We start from the raw sequence: 17,173 nt of genomic DNA, 5'->3' as shown, positions 1-17,173 counted from the left end.
CTCTTGGACAGGCAGAAGGAAGGGACGTCCTTGCAGTAAAGATGCTAATGGGGGAGAATAAACTCAGAAAAGTAATTTGGAGTCAGATCTCTGAGAGAGCTAGGTCACAGGCCTGAGGATTTGCTCTGTTCATGGGTCCCTGGCAGCCACATCAGGTAATGAAGCAAAGGGCTCCGCCATGGGGGGGGGTCTCTCTGGAGGACGGCTGCCTTGCGAGGGCTGGAACTGGGATTCAGGCCCAGTCTAGGGGCAATGTGGGTGGTAAGGACAAAAGCCTTGAGCCCTAGATGTGAAGCTGCCAGCTGTTCTAAATGCAGCTCATGCCACCTCCACCCCCCCCCAACCGAGGAGGCCAGCGGCCACTTGTTTCCACAGCGTCTGCTTTCCCGAGGGCCTCCAGACTCCAGAGTGTCAGAAGCAAAGCCCCAACACTGTTTATTGTCCCAACTGGGTCCTCTTCATACAGTACCCTGGGTGGTTGCTCCACCACCCCCCAGTTCCCGGAGCTGCTGTGTGCCTCCGCTGCCCTGGCCCCACGCTGCAGGTCATTCACCCTGCCAGGAAAACACTGGGCTGGCGTATATAAGGAAAGCAGGCCAGGCCTGTGTGCTTAGCAATGGTGACTATGTGGTGGCCCTGCCTTCTCTTGGCCCTGCTCTGTGGCTCAGAGACCTCTGGCTTTCCAAGAAGCCCCCTCCAGCGGCTAGAGGTGAGTCTAACTTTCCATTTGATAGCAGAATTTTGAGGGTCAAATAGGCAAAAAAAAAAAAAAAAGGCTCATCCAAGCCCCTAAGCTGGGGGTGCAGGGAGGAGGCTGAGGACACTGTATTACTGGGACAACTCTGAACTCTGGAGAATGGAGCTACAGATTTGACTGATAAACTAGCTTGCTGTTTAACCCAGAGCAGGGCTATTCAAACTCCTGGGCCTCACTTGTAAAAGGCTAGGCCCGTCTTAGTTAGCTGCAGAGCAGGTGCAGAGACCTTGACAAAATGCTGAGTTGAGCCTGATGTGTGGCTAGGTGCTCGGGGAAGCTAACTAGAGAGACCAGACCAGGGCCAGGGGGAGCAGAATGGAAGGCTGAGTGAGTTGGGGGGGGGTACAAAGCATGAGACAGTGTGGGGTCAGATCTAGCGCCTCTCAGTAAGGGACCTGGTGACATACCCCTTTCTCAGTCTATTCCTAGTCTCTTTCTAACACATGGCCTGAAAGGTCCCGTGCCTCTGAGACCTGGCCCTAGCCCGGAACCTGCTCCCAGGCCATTGGTAACCTCATGCTTGTCCTGATCTCTCTGTTTGTCTTTATATTTACAGAAGCGGAGCCTCCCAGAAGGGGTAAGAAATTCCGGCAAATACAGACTGGGTGGGAGGGGCAGAACGGAGCGTTGCTTACTTGCTGAAGGTACAGATCGAAATGGCAGCAACCCCCAGAGCCAGAAAACAGCCTATGGCCCCAGCCCAATAGAGCCTTGTGTAACACAAGACCCATACAGAAAGGCAGGACCCTTCAAGAGGAATCTAGGTCAGGGCAAAGGGAGCCCTGGGAAGGCTTTCCTTGGGGCGGGGCCTGCTCAGAGCTGGGCTTTTCTAAACTCTCCCTGGCTGCAGCTGGGTGCAGATTACAGCATCAAGGAGGCGGGGCATGAACACTGTGGTCGCCAGCTGGACGTGGGACAAAGGACACTGCCCAGACTTCCAGTGTGGAGGACTGGGAGAACTAAGGGACCCCAGGACTTCAGAGCCCACCCGGGAGCATTTGGAAGGGAAATAGCAGGGCTGGCGGCTGGGTTTTCCAGAGTGCGGACTGGCGGGTCACTACCAGCCATCTTTGCCCACCTGTCCCACAGGTGGTCGATGGCATTGAGGTCTACAGCACCAAGATCAGCTGCAAGGTGACCTCCCGCTTTGCTCACAATGTTGTCACCACGAGGGCTGTCAACCGTGCAGACAAGGCCAAGGAGGTTTCCTTTGATGTGGAACTGCCCAAGACAGCCTTCATCACCAACTTCACCTTGTGGGTACCGCCATAGCTGCTGGCTCTACCTCCTGAGGGGTATTTGGCCCAGTGTGACAGCCCTTCCCCTAAACTCTTTATCTGTAGGACCATCGATGGTGTCACCTACCCTGGGAACATCAAGGAGAAGGAAGTTGCCAAGAAGCAATATGAAAAGGCTGTGTCCCAGGGCCAGACAGCTGGTTTGGTCAAGTATGTGTAGACCTTGGGCCTTGATAGAAGCAAATAGCTGTGATTACTGCGGTAGCAAACTGCGTGTGTCCTCAGAAGATCCCATTTTAAAGCAGACGAGGTTTAGAATAGATAGGGAGGTCTCTAACCCAAGAGCTGAGACTTGAACCCAGGGCAGAGGAATGATGGGTTCCTGAAGTCTTTGAGCTAAGCACCATCTTGTACCCTACCCAGGGCCTCTGGGAGAAAACTGGAGAAATTCACGGTGTCTGTCAACGTGGCTGCTGGCAGCAAGGTCACCTTTGAGCTAACCTATGAAGAACTGCTTAAGAGGCACAAGGGCAAGTACGAGATGTACATTAAGGTCCAGCCCAAACAACTGGTCAGACACTTTGAGGTAATCAGTCATTCCCGATTCATCCTTCATCCCTGCCTGGAACCACAGAGAGCCTGGGGAAGGGCAATGCGCCGGTGGGGGTGGGAGGAGGAGGGGCAAATCTTAGAGCAGAGCCAAGGATGCATCTCTAAGTCCTGGTTCCTGTACTTGGCCAACGGGTTTGGGATGGCTTTTCTTCCACAGCCACTGGGAACCGAGGGGAGGATGCTTTAGTGCTGGGGCTCTTGAGGACTGTGGGGCAAGTGCTTCTGCAATACTTGCAACTAGTCCATGTTCCCTCCATCAAGGCTAAAAGGAAAAGCAAACACCATGGCTGTGCCCCAGACCTCTGTGTCGCCCCAGTATGACATTTCCTTCATTTGGCCATTTCAGATTGATGCACACATCTTTGAGCCTCAGGGCATCAGCATGCTGGATGCTGAGGCCTCATTCATCACCAATGACCTTCTGGGAAGTGCCCTTACCAAGTCCTTCTCAGGGAAAAAGGTGGGCTTGGGGTGCAGGGGGTAGGACCTAGGCCTTGACTTTGCTGATTTCAGCATGGCAGGGGTATCTGTGATCTGTCCCAGTCAACTGGGTCATCAGGGAGGATACTGGAGGCAGGGGGCTGATGCTGAGCTGCTACAAGATTTGGAGTCTCAGATCTACCAGAAAGAACAAAGAGGGAAGGAAGCCATTTATAAATGACAAATGGACAGGAGAGGGGATGCAGACCAAGAACCTGGGGCAAGTTTTGCTGACTCCACATTAAGGGATGGCGCACTAAGGAGAACGCCCTTCTTGCTGCTGGGCATTGGCTCCAGTCACAGAGCCCTACCCAGCTCTTCCAGGGCAGGATCCCAGTGCTGATGGGAAGTGGATGAGAAAATATAAACAGCAAATCTCGGTCATCTGTGCTCTCCAGGGAGACTTTCCCAGAGCCTGCATTCAGGAGAGCTGCTGACTTCCAGGGTGTGGTCTTAGCCCCTCTCTGTAATACTCTCTTCCCCACACTCTTCCTCCTCCTCTGGGTACCAACTCCAAGTGCGAAACCACTCAACACAAAGTTCTCTCATACGGAGCGACACTCCCTTGCCCCAGTAACTTCTGGTGCTGAGCTAAAGGGTTAGGATGAGACAGTCAAAAGACAGGGCAAAGGCTAAATGAAAACAGCAACCACGCCTGCTCTGGGCAGCTACTGATCAGCCAAGGAAGGGAGGGATTCAGCAGGTAGGCATGGGAGTGGCTTAATCCATGGGGAGTTAGCACCTGATTCATGCGCCAAACCCTCACTTCTGTTATCAGGAGGTTTTTTTCTTCCCTGTCCATCAGTGGGGAGCCTTAACCAAACTGGGAAATGTTCTTCCTTCCTCTTCCCAGGGGCGTGTGTCTTTCAAGCCCAGCTTAGACCAACAGCGCTCATGCCCAACGTGTGCAGACTCCCTCCTCAATGGGGACTTCACTATCGTCTATGACGTGAACAGAGAGTCTCCAGGCAACGTGCAGGTATAGGTTCATGGCTCCATCAGCCTTGCTAATCTATATTCATGGTGGGCAGAGTCCCGGGTCCTAAGGGGCTGCAGCTACATCCCTCTCCTCCATCTTTATCACCAGATCCTTTGCATCTCCTGGAGAGGGGATTTGGGACATTTTTCCCTCCAGTGACAAACCTCTGACTGCTACTTGCAAGAAGAGGCATTGTTAAATGGGCATTGGCCCCCATCTCTTTCCCACCATTGCAGGTCGTCAATGGCTACTTCGTGCACTTCTTTGCACCAAAAGGCCTTCCAGTGGTGCCTAAGAACATCGTCTTTGTGATTGATGTCAGCGGCTCCATGTATGGTCGGAAAATCGAGCAGGTTTGCGCCTACCCAACCCCTCCCCGCATCTAAAGCAGCTCTGGGGTGTAGAAAGTGAGAGATTTTGTTTGTTGTTGTTTTGTTTTTTTTGGGGGGGGGTGTTGTTTTGTTTTGATTTTGTTTGTTTTGAGACAGGGTTTCTCTGGTTGTCCTGGAACTTACTCTGTAGACCAGGCTGGGAGATGCTTTTTTTTAAAATATTTATTTATTTATTATGTATACAATATTCTGTCTGTGTGTATGTCTGCAGGCCAGAAGAGGGCACCAGACCTCATTCCAGAAGGTTGTGAGCCACCATGTGGTTGCTGGGAATTGAACTCAGGACCTTTGGAAGAGCAGGCAATGCTCTTAACCACTGAGCCATCTCTCCAGCCCAAGATGCTTTTTTTCTTAAGTGGGAAAATGCTAGTGTTTCTGGTGGAAAAGGAGGAATGAGACAGAATATAAGACTATGCCAAGCCTTTACCCGCTTTCACCAGGAGTTGGGGGCCTTGGGCAATGCTTCCTCATGAAGACAGCAGGAACAGCATAGTCAGTCTAGGCTCGGCAGTGACCTTGCTCACTCTGGTCTCAGGTCTCAGCTTTATGGCTTATTTTTCTCCTTCTCCCCAGACCAGAGATGCCCTCCTCAAAATCCTGGATGACATGAAAAGAGATGACTATCTGAACTTCATTTTGTTCAGCAGTGATGTGACCACCTGGAAAGATACCCTAGTCCAAGCCACCCCTGCAAACCTTGAGATGGCCAGGGCATTTGTGAAGAATATCCGTGATCAAGGAAGTAAGGGTCAGGGGAGCACAGATGTGTATCCTAGCCGTTCCTTTCTCTGCACCAGCAGCCCATGTCTGGCATGCCTCTCCCTTGGGGGTAGACTTCAGGCTTGGAGACACGACATCAGGGTGACTTCTGTGCAGCCTAGGGGGACCCTTTCTTAGCATTTCTAACCATGATCCTGGAGCTCACGGGTCTCAGTGTGGTAGGGCCACAGAGAACCCTTCCTGACCGTTTCCTATGGAGACCACCTATGCCATCTGTATCACTCTCCTTTCCCTCCTGGTGACTCCGCCTGACTGGTTGCTAAGGTGCTATATAATCATCCGTGCCTACGAGCCTCTTAACACCCTTTGATGCCCGTGTGAAGATCTGTGTTGTTCATCCACTTATGCCAACATTTACTGAGTGCTTCTGTGTACTGGCTGACTCAGTCCTTGGTACAAGGGCATTCTCATTGGTACTGTCCCAATTTTCTTCTTCTCAACAGCCTTGTGTACTGGCACCCTAAGGACACCCCACCCAAAGGTTCTATCTTTCTGTCTATATACAGTGACCAACATTAATGATGGGCTGCTGAGGGGCATCCATATGCTGAAGGATGCCCGGGAGCGGAACCTTGTCCCAGAGAGGAGCACCTCCATCCTCATCATGTTGACAGACGGGGATGCCAATACCGGTGAGGGAGAGGGAGGTTTGAACCCAAGGTGAGTGCATGCCTGCCTTCTCAACTCTGGAGTCGGCTCACTACAAGACCTTAGACATCTTTTCCCGGGGTCCCTCAGCATCTTGTGAGCCCCTCAAAGGCAGGTACATGCCTCTCTTTGCCAAGGCACCCTACTAGATGTGTAGATCTCCCCAGACAGAGGAGGTGTTCAGGTCCCCAGAATGAACAGCGCTTTCTACAGGTGAGAGCAGACCTGAAAAGATTCAGGAGAACGTCCGGAATGCCATCGGGGACGAGTTCCCCTTGTATAACCTGGGCTTTGGCAACAATCTGAATTATAACTTCCTGGAGACTATGGCCCTGCAGAACCATGGGCTTGCCCGGCGCATTTATGAAGACTCCGATGCCAATTTGCAGCTGCAGGTTCGCTTTACCTCACGCGCTGCTTCTCAGGCAGCTCTTCCCAGATCTTAGAGGGCGCTTTCTCTCTTGAAATCTGCCTCCTGCTGCCTCCTGTTCTAATCTCCATAACACAGAGCTGCTTCCTCTGCAAGCCTGGCAGATCAAACATAAGACATCCAGTAAAACGTATACGCCTCAAAAGCAATGAACAATTTTTATGTAAATACGCTCAAATATCGCACAGGACTGTGGTTACTGAGTCTGTCATAAAAAGTATGTGACCAGTGATGAGGTGACTCAAACAACAGAAACACGTGTCTCCCCATCTTAGAGGCTACAAGATCAAGGCGACAGGAGGTTGGTTCCCTCTGAGGGAGAGGTCTGTATAGGTCTCCATTCTTTTTTTAAATATTTTTTAAAATTTGTCTCTAGTGAGCGGTGGTGTTTTGCCTGTGTGTATGCCCTGTGAAGTTGTCAGTTCCCCTGAAACTGAGGTTTCAGACAGTTGTGAGCTGCCATGTGGGTGCTGAGAATTGAACCCAGGTCCTCTGGAAGAGCAGCTGGTGCTCTTAGACAGTGAGCCATCTCTCCAGCCCCTAGACTTTATTCTTGACTCGTTGTGGTCCTCTTTTCCCTGGGCCTTCCCAGGCATTTCTTCATTGTGTGTTTGCATTCAGTTTCCTCTTTTAAAAAAAACACAAGGCACACTGGGCGAGGGCCCAACTTCATGACATCATCGGATTATCTTTGTGAAGATTTTACTTCCAAACAAGGTTGTAGTCTGAGGATTTAGGGCAACAAGAGTGCTTTGGGGATGCAGTGCCAATTCGACCTATAACAGATCTTTCTATGCTAAAATAATCTTTAAAAATATCTGCTAGCCAAATGCGTGTCTCATTCTTCACTCTGAAGCAAGCCACCTTCCCTGCTGGTTGGCAGCACCCCCACTTGTAGGGGACCCCAGAGCTTGGCTCTCTGACACACATTACTTTCTCTGGCCAATGTTTTTTTTATCCAAAGAATTCTATCCTTTGCTCCTGTTCTCTCCTGTCTTTAAGCGAGGGAGGACAGGGAGTGCTTCCCTAGACTCCAGGGCACAGACAGGGCCATTTAGAAGTAAATATCAATACTGGGCAGTGGTGGTACACACCTTTAATCCCAGCACTCGGGAGGCAGAGGCAGGCGGATCTCTGTGAGTTTGAGGCCAGCCTGATCTACAGAGCGAGTTCCAGGCTAGCCAAGGCTGCACAGAGAAACCCTGTCTGGGGGCCAGGGGGGGGAGGGGAAGAGATAAGAAAAAAAAAGATCAGGGGAAAAGAGCAGCTCAGCCCTTGGGGACTAAATACCGCTTGGTAGCATCTATGGAACCGACCTACCTCGGGCTTCTCCACGCCTACCCTGGCGGGTCTGAAATGACTGGGTCCTGACCTGACTACCAGGGTTTCTACGAGGAGGTTGCTAACCCACTGCTGATGAACGTGGAGGTGGAATATCCCGAGAACGCCATCCTGGATCTCACCAAAAGCAATTACCCACACTTCTATGACGGCTCTGAAATCGTTGTGGCAGGACGTCTGGTGGACAGCCACATGAACAACTTCAAAGCAGACGTGAAGGGTCATGGGGTGAGTGGGAACTGAGCCTGGGGTGTGCTGGACCCCAGGAGGGGCATCTGAGCCTGGCCTGCACAACTCTACCATCCAGCTCTCAAGTCCCTGAATGCTCCTATCCTACCTAGGCTTTGAACGACCTGACCTTCACAGAGGAGGTGGACATGAAGGAAATGGACGCCGCCGTGAAGGAGCAAGGCTACATTTTTGGGAACTACATCGAGCGGCTCTGGGCCTACCTCACTATCGAGCAGTTACTGGAGAAACGGTGAGTCGGCCGGCCCTCCACCACAAAAATACATGTTTCCTTGTGTCCTGCCCCTGCTCGCCATTTCAAGCAGGCAAACACTGCCAAGGTCAGAGGCTGGAGGGTCCTCTGGGACTGGGGCCCTCAGATCTTGCTGTCCCCGTCAGTACTCCCCAGTGATAAGGAGGCTGAACAGCAGTGAGTTGGGGAGGGTTAAGTCAACGGTGAGAAGCCCCAGTACCCAGAGGGTGGAGGGGGGCAATGCAAGAGTTTCTTTAGGAAGAACGAAGCCACGAAACTCCAGCAAACTTGGCCCAGATCAAGTGCTCAGCGTGTAGTTATCATGAGTGATTACAACAGTAGCCATTCCAAGTCCCTTGCATTTTATGGGTGGAGAAACTGACTCCTAGCGAGGAAATAATTTGCCCAAATGCTTCAGGAAACTAGCTGGGGAACCGGTATTTCTCCCCAGTGAGTTCCACTGAGCAGGACCAACAATGTGGGCAGTGTGTGTGTGTGTGTGTGTGTGTGTGTGTGGTGGGGGAGGGGGCCATTCCTGAGCTGTCCCTGGAGATTCTGGTCTGGTTGGGGAAGTGTGTGTAAAAGCAGCAGGTGTGTTCTGGGCTCACTCTGAACTGTTCCTCCTCTTAGCAAGAATGCCCATGGGGAGGAGAAGGAGAACCTCACAGCCCAGGCCCTGGAGCTGTCTCTCAAGTACCACTTTGTGACCCCACTGACCTCCATGGTGGTGACCAAGCCTGAGGACAATGAGGACCAGACATCCATTGCCGACAAGCCTGGGGAAGGTGGGCACAGGGAGAGGAGGCCAGAATCTAGAACCCCCCCTCTAAGACCCTGGGCCCTAGAATCCAGCAGAGGAACTGGCTGGGCTGGGGAACCAGACCTTTAGAAGAGGAGCAGGTTTGGGAGCCTCTGAAGGCGTGTGGCAAGAGTAAAGGGCAGCAGATCATGGGGTGTGGGCCAGAGTCTCTCTGTCTCCAAGGGAGGTAAGCCGAGTGAGCACACGTCTAGGCCATGCCAAGGAAGGACCTTCAGCTACAGCACAGGAGGGTTCAGTTAGGCAAGAGGTGCTTCAAACCCCAAATTTATACCTGGAACAAACTACCAGGGACCTGAGTGAGATCTGTGAGAAAAAAAGGCCCTAAGAACTGGAATCTGAGGCCAAAAAATCCTCCACAAGACCCCAGACTACTCCCCAGGGGAGCTCCAAATGTGTACTGTAGCCTCATGGGGAGCCTGGCACTCAGAGGCATGGGGGATCAAAGACCTCTTTTTCCACAGTCCTTGTTTCCTAGGAGTTCTTGGTTCTAGGGACACCATATGGGGACAAAGCTAGCTCTGAGTCAGGCCATGGGCCACTCTGATTGGTTACCATGGCCCCAGTCAGTGTTTATATCTAATGTATTTCTCTCCCCCCACCCCACCCCCCGTGCCTGTGCCTGCATATTAGAAGGTAAGCTTCATGGGATGGGTGGAGAGAGGGGGCAGGGAGGGAGGGAAGGAGGGAGAGAGGGAGGGAGGGAGAGAGGAAGAGAGACAGAGGGAGGAAGGGAGGGAGGGAGGAAGGGAGGGAGAGAGGAAGGGAGGGAGAGAGGGAGGAGACAGACTGAAGGGAGCTTTCAGGCTGACTCCTCAGAATCTTAGGGTTTCCATTCATTTGGTTGAAGATGGCTTCCCTACTTCCCTCTCTCAAGATGGATCAGGCAATGGCTGTGTCCTATTATTTTCAAAAATGAGATTTGTGGTACCTAGCACTTTTTGCCTGATTCCCAGCAACCCGCACAAGAGTCCTTTACAAGGACTCAAGCAGTAACTCATCTGGGACCCAGAGTCCATGCTGAAGGTCTCTGGGAGCCAGGGCACTCCACATTTCTTTCACGGTAAAATTAGAACCTCGTACCCTCTGGCCCACTAACACTGGGCAAGACTCAGCTCCTGCCAAGCTGCCCTCTTGCATCTCTAAGGAGCACAAATATAGTAAGGCATCGTTCCCCTCAGGGAAACCCTGTTAGAAGCAATTGCTGGCTCCTGTGTGTTAGGAGCTACCACCCACCAAGGACAGACACAATAGGATGGGTCTCACCCATGCCGTCTGGACTGAAGAGTTCACGGGCAGGGGCAGAGGTCTACTGCGTTGCTCACAGCAGGGAGGCCGATGACGCGATAGATTTGCATTTTAGTTGTTTCAGAACATGCTCATAGCATTAAAATGACATTCGTCATATCCACAGCCCTGTAAAGGGATTGCCTGGGCATGTTTGCCAATGTTAAAGCCCCGGTGGATACCAGCAGGCTCCAGGGTGACAGAAAGCACTAGCCTGGGAGTGGGGAAGCCCTTGGGTACTGCTCATGTCTGCCCTTTGGTGTTTTACTAGCCACCCAAGAGACCACGTCCATGGCCTACTTGAGTGAGTAAATGCTGCAACCCGCCTTGCCCACCACCACGAGCTTGCCCTGCCCTGTTCCCTTCGGTAGGGGGTCCGAATCAACCTGTCACAGGCAGATTGACCAGGTGTCCTGGGGAAGCTGAATGATGGTGAAGGGGAAAGAGGAAATGAAATAATTGGGGGGGGGCTGTCAAATGGGAAAGGCATAAGCCATACTATGAGCGGAGGCCCCAGATCTCTCCAGGACAGCTTGCTGTGTTCAGTCTGGTCTCACTTTGTTCCATAGCGGGCTACCAGTCTCCTTCAACCCCCTACTATTATGGTGAGTTCCTTGGCTCCTCCCTGGTCAAGGTTCAGGGTTCTGGGTGCCTTGCTCCTGCCCACAGGGCCAGTTGGCCTGGGAAGGCCTGTGGTACAGGGAAGGGCCCTTGGAGCTAGTCCACTTTCTGATGTGCCCTCAGTGGATGGGGATCCTCACTTCATCATCCAAGTCCCAGAGAAAAATGACACCATCTGCTTCAACATTGACGAGAAGCCCGGCACGGTGCTGCGCCTTATTCAGGACCCAGTCACAGGTGGGGCTGCAGGCTGGGGATCTTTCTATCAGGCTGAGTGCTCATGGACCAGGTCCTCCTCCATCTTCCTGTGCAGAGCACTCTGCACAAAGGAGGTGGGAGCTACCAAAGAACCAGAGTTAGTATGTGCTTAGAGTGGACGGTGGAGATGGGCTTAGAGTGGACGGTGGAGATGGGCTTAGAGTGGACGATAGAGATGGCGCTTAGAGCCGACGGTGGAGATGGTGCTTAGAGCGGACAGGCAGCCTGATTCTGAGGGTGGAGCCAGCCGGTATATAGGGAGGGGCTTCTCCTCTCACAACACCCCCTGACCCAAGAAAGAGAGAAAACCCACAATGTGGCAGCATGCCTCAGACCTTCTAGAACAGGATTTGGCTCTGACGCCCTGGTGTTTCCTTGGGGCCCTGTCTCAGCCTCCGCTCAGCATGCCTTGCTGAAGGAGAAGACATCCCTACAGGCCAGCATGGACCTGGAGGACCTCCCTAGCCTCTTTTCTTGCCCCACCCCTCTGGTAGGCATCACTGTGACTGGACAGATCATTGGAGACAAGGGAAGCAGCCCTAACTCCAGGACAGGAAAAACCTATTTTGGCAAACTGGGCATCACCAGTGCTTGGATGGACTTTCGGATTGAGGTGACCACAGAGAAGATCATGCTGGGCAATGGGGATGCACTGAGCACATTCAGTTGGCTAGACACAGTCACGATCACGCAGAGTGGGTGAGTTCTCTGACTGTATCTCCAAGGGCAAGTGCAGTCTGAGGAGGCAGGGAAGGGCTGGAGGGATCTGGACCAATCCCAGGACAGTCACAGGAGTCATAAGAGAGACTGATGGCCTGGATTCAGTTACCACAGGATGGCGACCATGGGATAGGGCACCAATCCTTGGGACCTTTGTCAGCCAAAGTTTGTACCCGAACAGTGTGCAGGGCTCACTTTGAGGGAAGTGAGGATGAAATGAAGTGGATGAAGGCCAAGTGTAGTGCTCACACACAGTACGGCTGCTCGGGAGGCCGAAGGGCAAAGGATTCGAGTTTAAGGACAACCTTGGCAACATAGCAAGACTCCATTTCTAAAATTCTATTTCTTCTTCTTCTTCTTCTTCTTCTTCTTCTTCTTCTTATTATTATTATTATTATTATTATTATTATTATTATTATTATTATCATTATTATTATTATTATTATTATTTGTGTGTGTGTGTGTGTCACAATACATGTGGGTAAGAGAGGACAACTTTGTGGAGTCAGTTTTCTCCTTCTCCTTTTTTTTTTTTTGGTTTTTTCAAGACTGGGTTTCTCTGTGGCTTTGGTGCCCTGGAACTAACTCTTGTAGACCAGACTGGCCTCGAACTCACAGAGATCCCCCTGCATGCGCTACCACCGCCCGGCTCTCCTTCTCCTTTTGCATGAGTTATATGGGTCCTGGGGCTTGAATTCAGGCCATCCAATTTGCACAGAAAGCACATTTATGCAATGAGCCATTTTACCAGCCCTAGCAAGAACCCATTCCTAGACAGAAAGGCTGGTTGGGGGTGATGGCAAACATCTGTAATCCCAGTACATGGGAGGCAGAAGCAGGATGATGCCACAAGTTCCAGGTCAGCATGGGTTACATGGCGAGTTCCAGCCTAGTATATGAACTCACAACACATACAAGACCTGCATAGGTTCAAGTCAGATGGGGTCCTGCACTGAGAGGGAGAAGTGGACTCAAAGTCCCACCCCCTAACCAAGAAGCTATTTGCGATTGATACCCAGCGGCAAAGGAAGAATCAGTTTTGTCTCGCGGAGTGCCACTGGGTACATCAACCACACTCCAGGGCAGCCCCAAAGCAAAATCCATGTTTTGTTTTGTTTATGGATCCTTTGTTTTGTCATCTCTTGTTTAAGCATTTTTGTTGGTCTTTTGTTTGTTTGCATTTGTTTTGATTTTGGTTTTGCGTATTTATTTGTGTGTATGCAGAAGGAAAGGAGGGAGAGAACATATTGTTGGGTGGGGATGATCTAGAAGGAGATGGGAGAGGGGAAACATGATAAAATATACTGTATGAAAAATCTTTTTTTACTTAAAATATTTTAAAACTAAGCAGGAAAGAAGGGAGAGAAGGAAGAGAGGAGAAGGAGGGAAGGAAGAGAGGAGGAGGAGGGAAGGAAGAGAGGAGGAGGAGGGAAGGAAGGAAGAAAGGGAGGAGGAAAAGGAGGGAAGGAAGGGAGGAGGAGGGAAGGAAGGGAGGAGGAGGAGGGAAGGATTAAGTAACACATTTGCCTCTTGCTGATCCTGCTGTTCCCAATGCTTCTTAGCTTTTCCTGGTTTTGCAATCCCTAGAGCTTAGTGGGCAGGGCTAGTGTACTATGCCCCTGAGGCTCAGAGAGGGTACAGTCTGCCCAAGATCACACAGAGCCTGAGCTGGACCCAGACCTCTTTCCTGTCCACAGAGGGGCTGAGGTCCACTCTGTGGAGGGCACAGATGACATATTTGCGGCAGCCTCATCCCGACTCTGAGCAGTGTTTGGGATCTATGTGCCCTCAGGTCCCCTGTGCTTGCTGAAATGCCCTTGATTGTGATGGCTGGTGCCATGGCCGCTATGTCTCACTGTCTATACCCTCCCCTTTTCTTCTAGGCTGTCTGTAACAATCAACAGGAAGAAGAATATGGTGATATCCTTTGGAGATGGGGTTAACTTTGTGATCGTCCTACACCAGGTTTGGAAGAAACATCCGGTTCACCAGGACTTCCTAGGGTTCTACGTGGTGGACAGTCACCGCATGTCAGCGCAGACACATGGGCTGCTGGGTACGCAATGCTCAGACTGCAGGCTGCTTAGTCTCACGGAACCACCAGAAATAGAATGTACAAAGCCATGTAGTCACCCTGTACCCGCTTCACAACATGCCCATGCAGCCTTTGCATCAATCCTGAAAGGCAGCTGTCCACGTCCCCATGGCAACAGGCAGAGGCTGACAGCTAATGTTTTTATTCCCAGGCCAATTCTTCCACCCCTTTGACTTTGAAGTGTTTGACACCCGCCCAGGCTCTGACCCCACAAAGCCAGATGCCACAATGGTGGTGAAGAGCCATCGGTTGACTGTCACAAGGTGAGGTGGCATCTCTGACACCATCACCCCACCTAGTACCAAGGCAGGAGGGAAGAGCCCTCTTTGCATGTCACCTTGTTTAGTGGGCCCTTGATTTCTGTGGGAACCCTCATTTCTTTCTGAGATCTTGGCCTTTTTAGACTCCTCCTAATCAAGGAATAGCTCAGAGATGGCCCCCTCGAAAGAACAATCACATGACTTCATCCTTGACAATAGAACTCTCAGTTCTTCAGCTTCAAGCCAGCATGGCAGCATATGCCTATAATCTCAGCCCTTAGGAGGTGGTGCCAGGAAGACCAGGAGTCCAAGGTCCTCGGTTATATAGCAAGTCAAGACCAGCCTAGGCTACAGGAGACCCTGCCTTAAGCATTAAAAAATCAAGCAAAAAAAATAAAAATAAAATCCCCTCTCGGGGACCAGTTGCAGGGTGTAGTTCAGTAGCAGGGTGCTTACCTGGGACATGTGAGATCCTGCAAAGTCACTAAAAAAGAATCTCCAGCTCCCCCACCCTTAGGCCCTCGATGCTCAGAGTCATGTCGCTCACATTGCGCATTGCAGTGACTCTTTTTTCTTCTGTTCCCAGGGGCTCCCAGAAAGATTACAGGAAGGACGCCACAGCTGGCACGAAAGTCGTCTGCTGGTTTGTCCACAACAATGGGGAAGGGCTAATCGATGGCGTCCATACTGACTATATTGTCCCCAGTTTGTTCTGAGTAAACATGGTGCCTTCTGCTGAAGTACAAGACTTGAACCGTCGGGAACAAGTGCTCGACGTGTGGGAAGGATGGGGACAATAAAGCATGTAACCAAGACAGCTGTCAGTCTCTGAGTTCACGAGTCACTACTGCAGAAGCAGGTGGCTGTTTGGAGGACAACTTCCTGGGGCTCTGGGTTGAGATAGGTGTGGGACAGAGTTGGTTGGGGTGACACCTTGGGGAATCCCAACCGATGCTGGGGGCAAAGGACCTCTAAGACATCAGGGAAGGTGAAACACAGTTTAAAATCCAGGGATGTCTTAAGTCAGGAGTCATGGTTCAAGATCTTCTCTTCTCATCACCATGGCAATGGAGGAAGGGTCTCTGTGGGCTCACGGTTTGAGAGGGTACAGTCCATCATGGTGGGACAGGCATGATATTGGAATTACCTTGGTCATGGGTGGTAGGAGCTGGCAGTGTGGCTTCCTCAGATTTCAGAGTCAGAAGCAGAGCCTAGAGCAGGAAGCGGGTCTGTCTGGATTGATTTTTAAAGGCTTGCCTCCCAGTGACTGCTTCCTCCAGCTAAGCCCCACCCCTTAAAGGTTCTACGACCTTCTCAAATAGTGCTGCTGTCTGGTGGACTGAGCGATCAAACACAGGAGTCTCTGGAGGGCATTTCCTATGTACACAGGAACAAGAGGGAACATTCATCTTGGCTTACAGCTTCAGATGACAACGTGTGGCTGCCTGGCTCTGACACTGGGGTAGTATGGTTGGAGTGTGTATCAGCAAACATCTGTTTACCTTATGGTGGCTCAAAGGGAAAACAAGAAAACCAGGCATGGGGGCACTAGCTTGTAAGCTCAGGGACTGGGAGTTAGAGGCAAGAGAACTGAGGTCATCCTAAGCTATATAGAAAGTTCTCAGCCTCTTTATCATTTGTATATAGGAGGGCTACTGATGTTTTTGAGTTGATCTTGTATCCTGCCACATTACCAAAGATGTTTATCAGCTGTAGGAGTTCCTATGTCGAATTTTTGGGATGACATGAGCATACTATATCATTTTGAAACAGTGAAAGTTTGACTTCTTCCTTTCCAATTTGTATCTCCTTTTGTTGCCTTATTGCTCTAGCTAGAACTTTGAGTACTATGTTGAATAGATATGGAGAGAGTGGACAGCCTTGTCTTGTTCCTGATTTTAGTGGAATCACTTTGAGTTTTTCTCCACTTAATTTGATGTTGGCTTGCTGTATATTGCTTTGATTATGTTTAGATACATTCCTTGTATCCCTGCTCTCTCCAAGACCTTTATCATGAAAAGGTGTTGGATTTTTTGAATGCTTTTTTATCATCTAATGAAATGATCATTTCTTTCTTTCAGTTTATTTTTATGGTGGACTACACTGATAGATTTTCATATGTTGAATCATCCCTGCATCTCTGGGATGAAGCCAACTTGATCATGGTGGATGATGTTTTTTTGATGGTTCTTGGATTTGGTTTGCCAGTATTTTGTTGAATATTTTTGTATCAATGTTCATGAGGGAGATTGGTCTGCAATTCTCTTTCTTGGTTGAGTCTTTGTGTGGTTTCAGTATCAGGGTCACTGTAGCCTCATAGAGAGTTTAGCAATGTTCATTTTGATTCTATTGTGTGGAACAATTTGAGGAATATAGATATTAGCTCTTCTTTGAAGTTCTGGTAGTGTTCTGTGCTGAAACCACTGGGCCCTGGCCTTCTTTTGGTTGGGAGGCTTTTGATGACAGCTTCTATTTCCTGACAGGTTATTGGTCTATTTAAATACTTCACCTGGGCTTGATTTAACTTTGGTATGCAGCACTTATCCAGAAAATTGTGTATTTCTTTTACATTTTCCAGTTTTGTGGAGTACAGGTTTTTGTAGTAAGACCAATGATTCTCTGGATTTCCTCAGTGTCTGTTGCTATGTCCCCCTTTTCATTTCTGATTTTGTTAATTTGGATGTTCTCTTTCTGCCTTTTGACTAATATGGATAAGGGTTTGTCTATCTTGTTGGTTTTCTCAGAGAACCAGCTCTTTGTTTCATTGATTCTTTGTATTGTTTTCTTTGTTTCTATTATATTGATTTCAGTCCTCAATTTGACTATTTCCTGTCATCTACTCCTCCTGGGCAAGTCTGCTTCTTTTTGTTCTAGAGCTTTCAGGTGGACTGTTAAGTTGCTAGTGTGAGATGTCTTTCCCTTTTCTTATGTGGGCACTTAGCACTGCTTTCATGGTGTTCCATAGGTTTATATATGT

At 50.2% G+C, this 17,173-nt stretch overlaps 1 protein-coding gene across 2 annotated transcripts; it reads left to right on the top strand.

Annotated features, from left to right (window-relative positions):
• The first annotated feature begins 335 nt into the window (after positions 1-335).
• On the top strand, positions 336-15,011 carry Itih3 (inter-alpha-trypsin inhibitor heavy chain 3). 2 transcript variants are annotated; one of them, XM_075988948.1, is made up of 21 exons: positions 336-709; positions 1,314-1,334; positions 1,847-2,013; positions 2,101-2,205; positions 2,419-2,581; positions 2,954-3,067; positions 3,941-4,066; positions 4,303-4,419; positions 5,032-5,200; positions 5,745-5,870; positions 6,100-6,281; positions 7,700-7,885; positions 7,999-8,138; positions 8,769-8,923; positions 10,514-10,546; positions 10,812-10,847; positions 10,987-11,100; positions 11,616-11,820; positions 13,725-13,897; positions 14,088-14,199; positions 14,783-15,011. In XM_075988948.1, exons 1-21 carry the CDS (start codon positions 617-619, stop codon positions 14,910-14,912), a joined length of 2,667 nt encoding a protein of 888 aa, XP_075845063.1. In that variant the 5' UTR covers positions 336-616; the 3' UTR covers positions 14,913-15,011. The 2 variants fall into 2 exon arrangements, with proteins under 2 accessions (XP_075845063.1, XP_075845061.1); XM_075988946.1 differs by lacking the exon at positions 10,812-10,847 and having other exon boundaries at positions 10,912-11,100.
• The last annotated feature ends 2,162 nt before the right edge of the window (positions 15,012-17,173 follow it).

The sequence above is a fragment of the Microtus pennsylvanicus genome, chromosome 10 (assembly GCF_037038515.1).
Source record: "Microtus pennsylvanicus isolate mMicPen1 chromosome 10, mMicPen1.hap1, whole genome shotgun sequence".
Classification (NCBI taxonomy): domain Eukaryota; kingdom Metazoa; phylum Chordata; class Mammalia; order Rodentia; family Cricetidae; genus Microtus; species Microtus pennsylvanicus.
The sequence above is the reverse complement of the archived record's forward strand: the minus strand, read 5'-3'. Positions and strand labels throughout refer to the sequence as shown.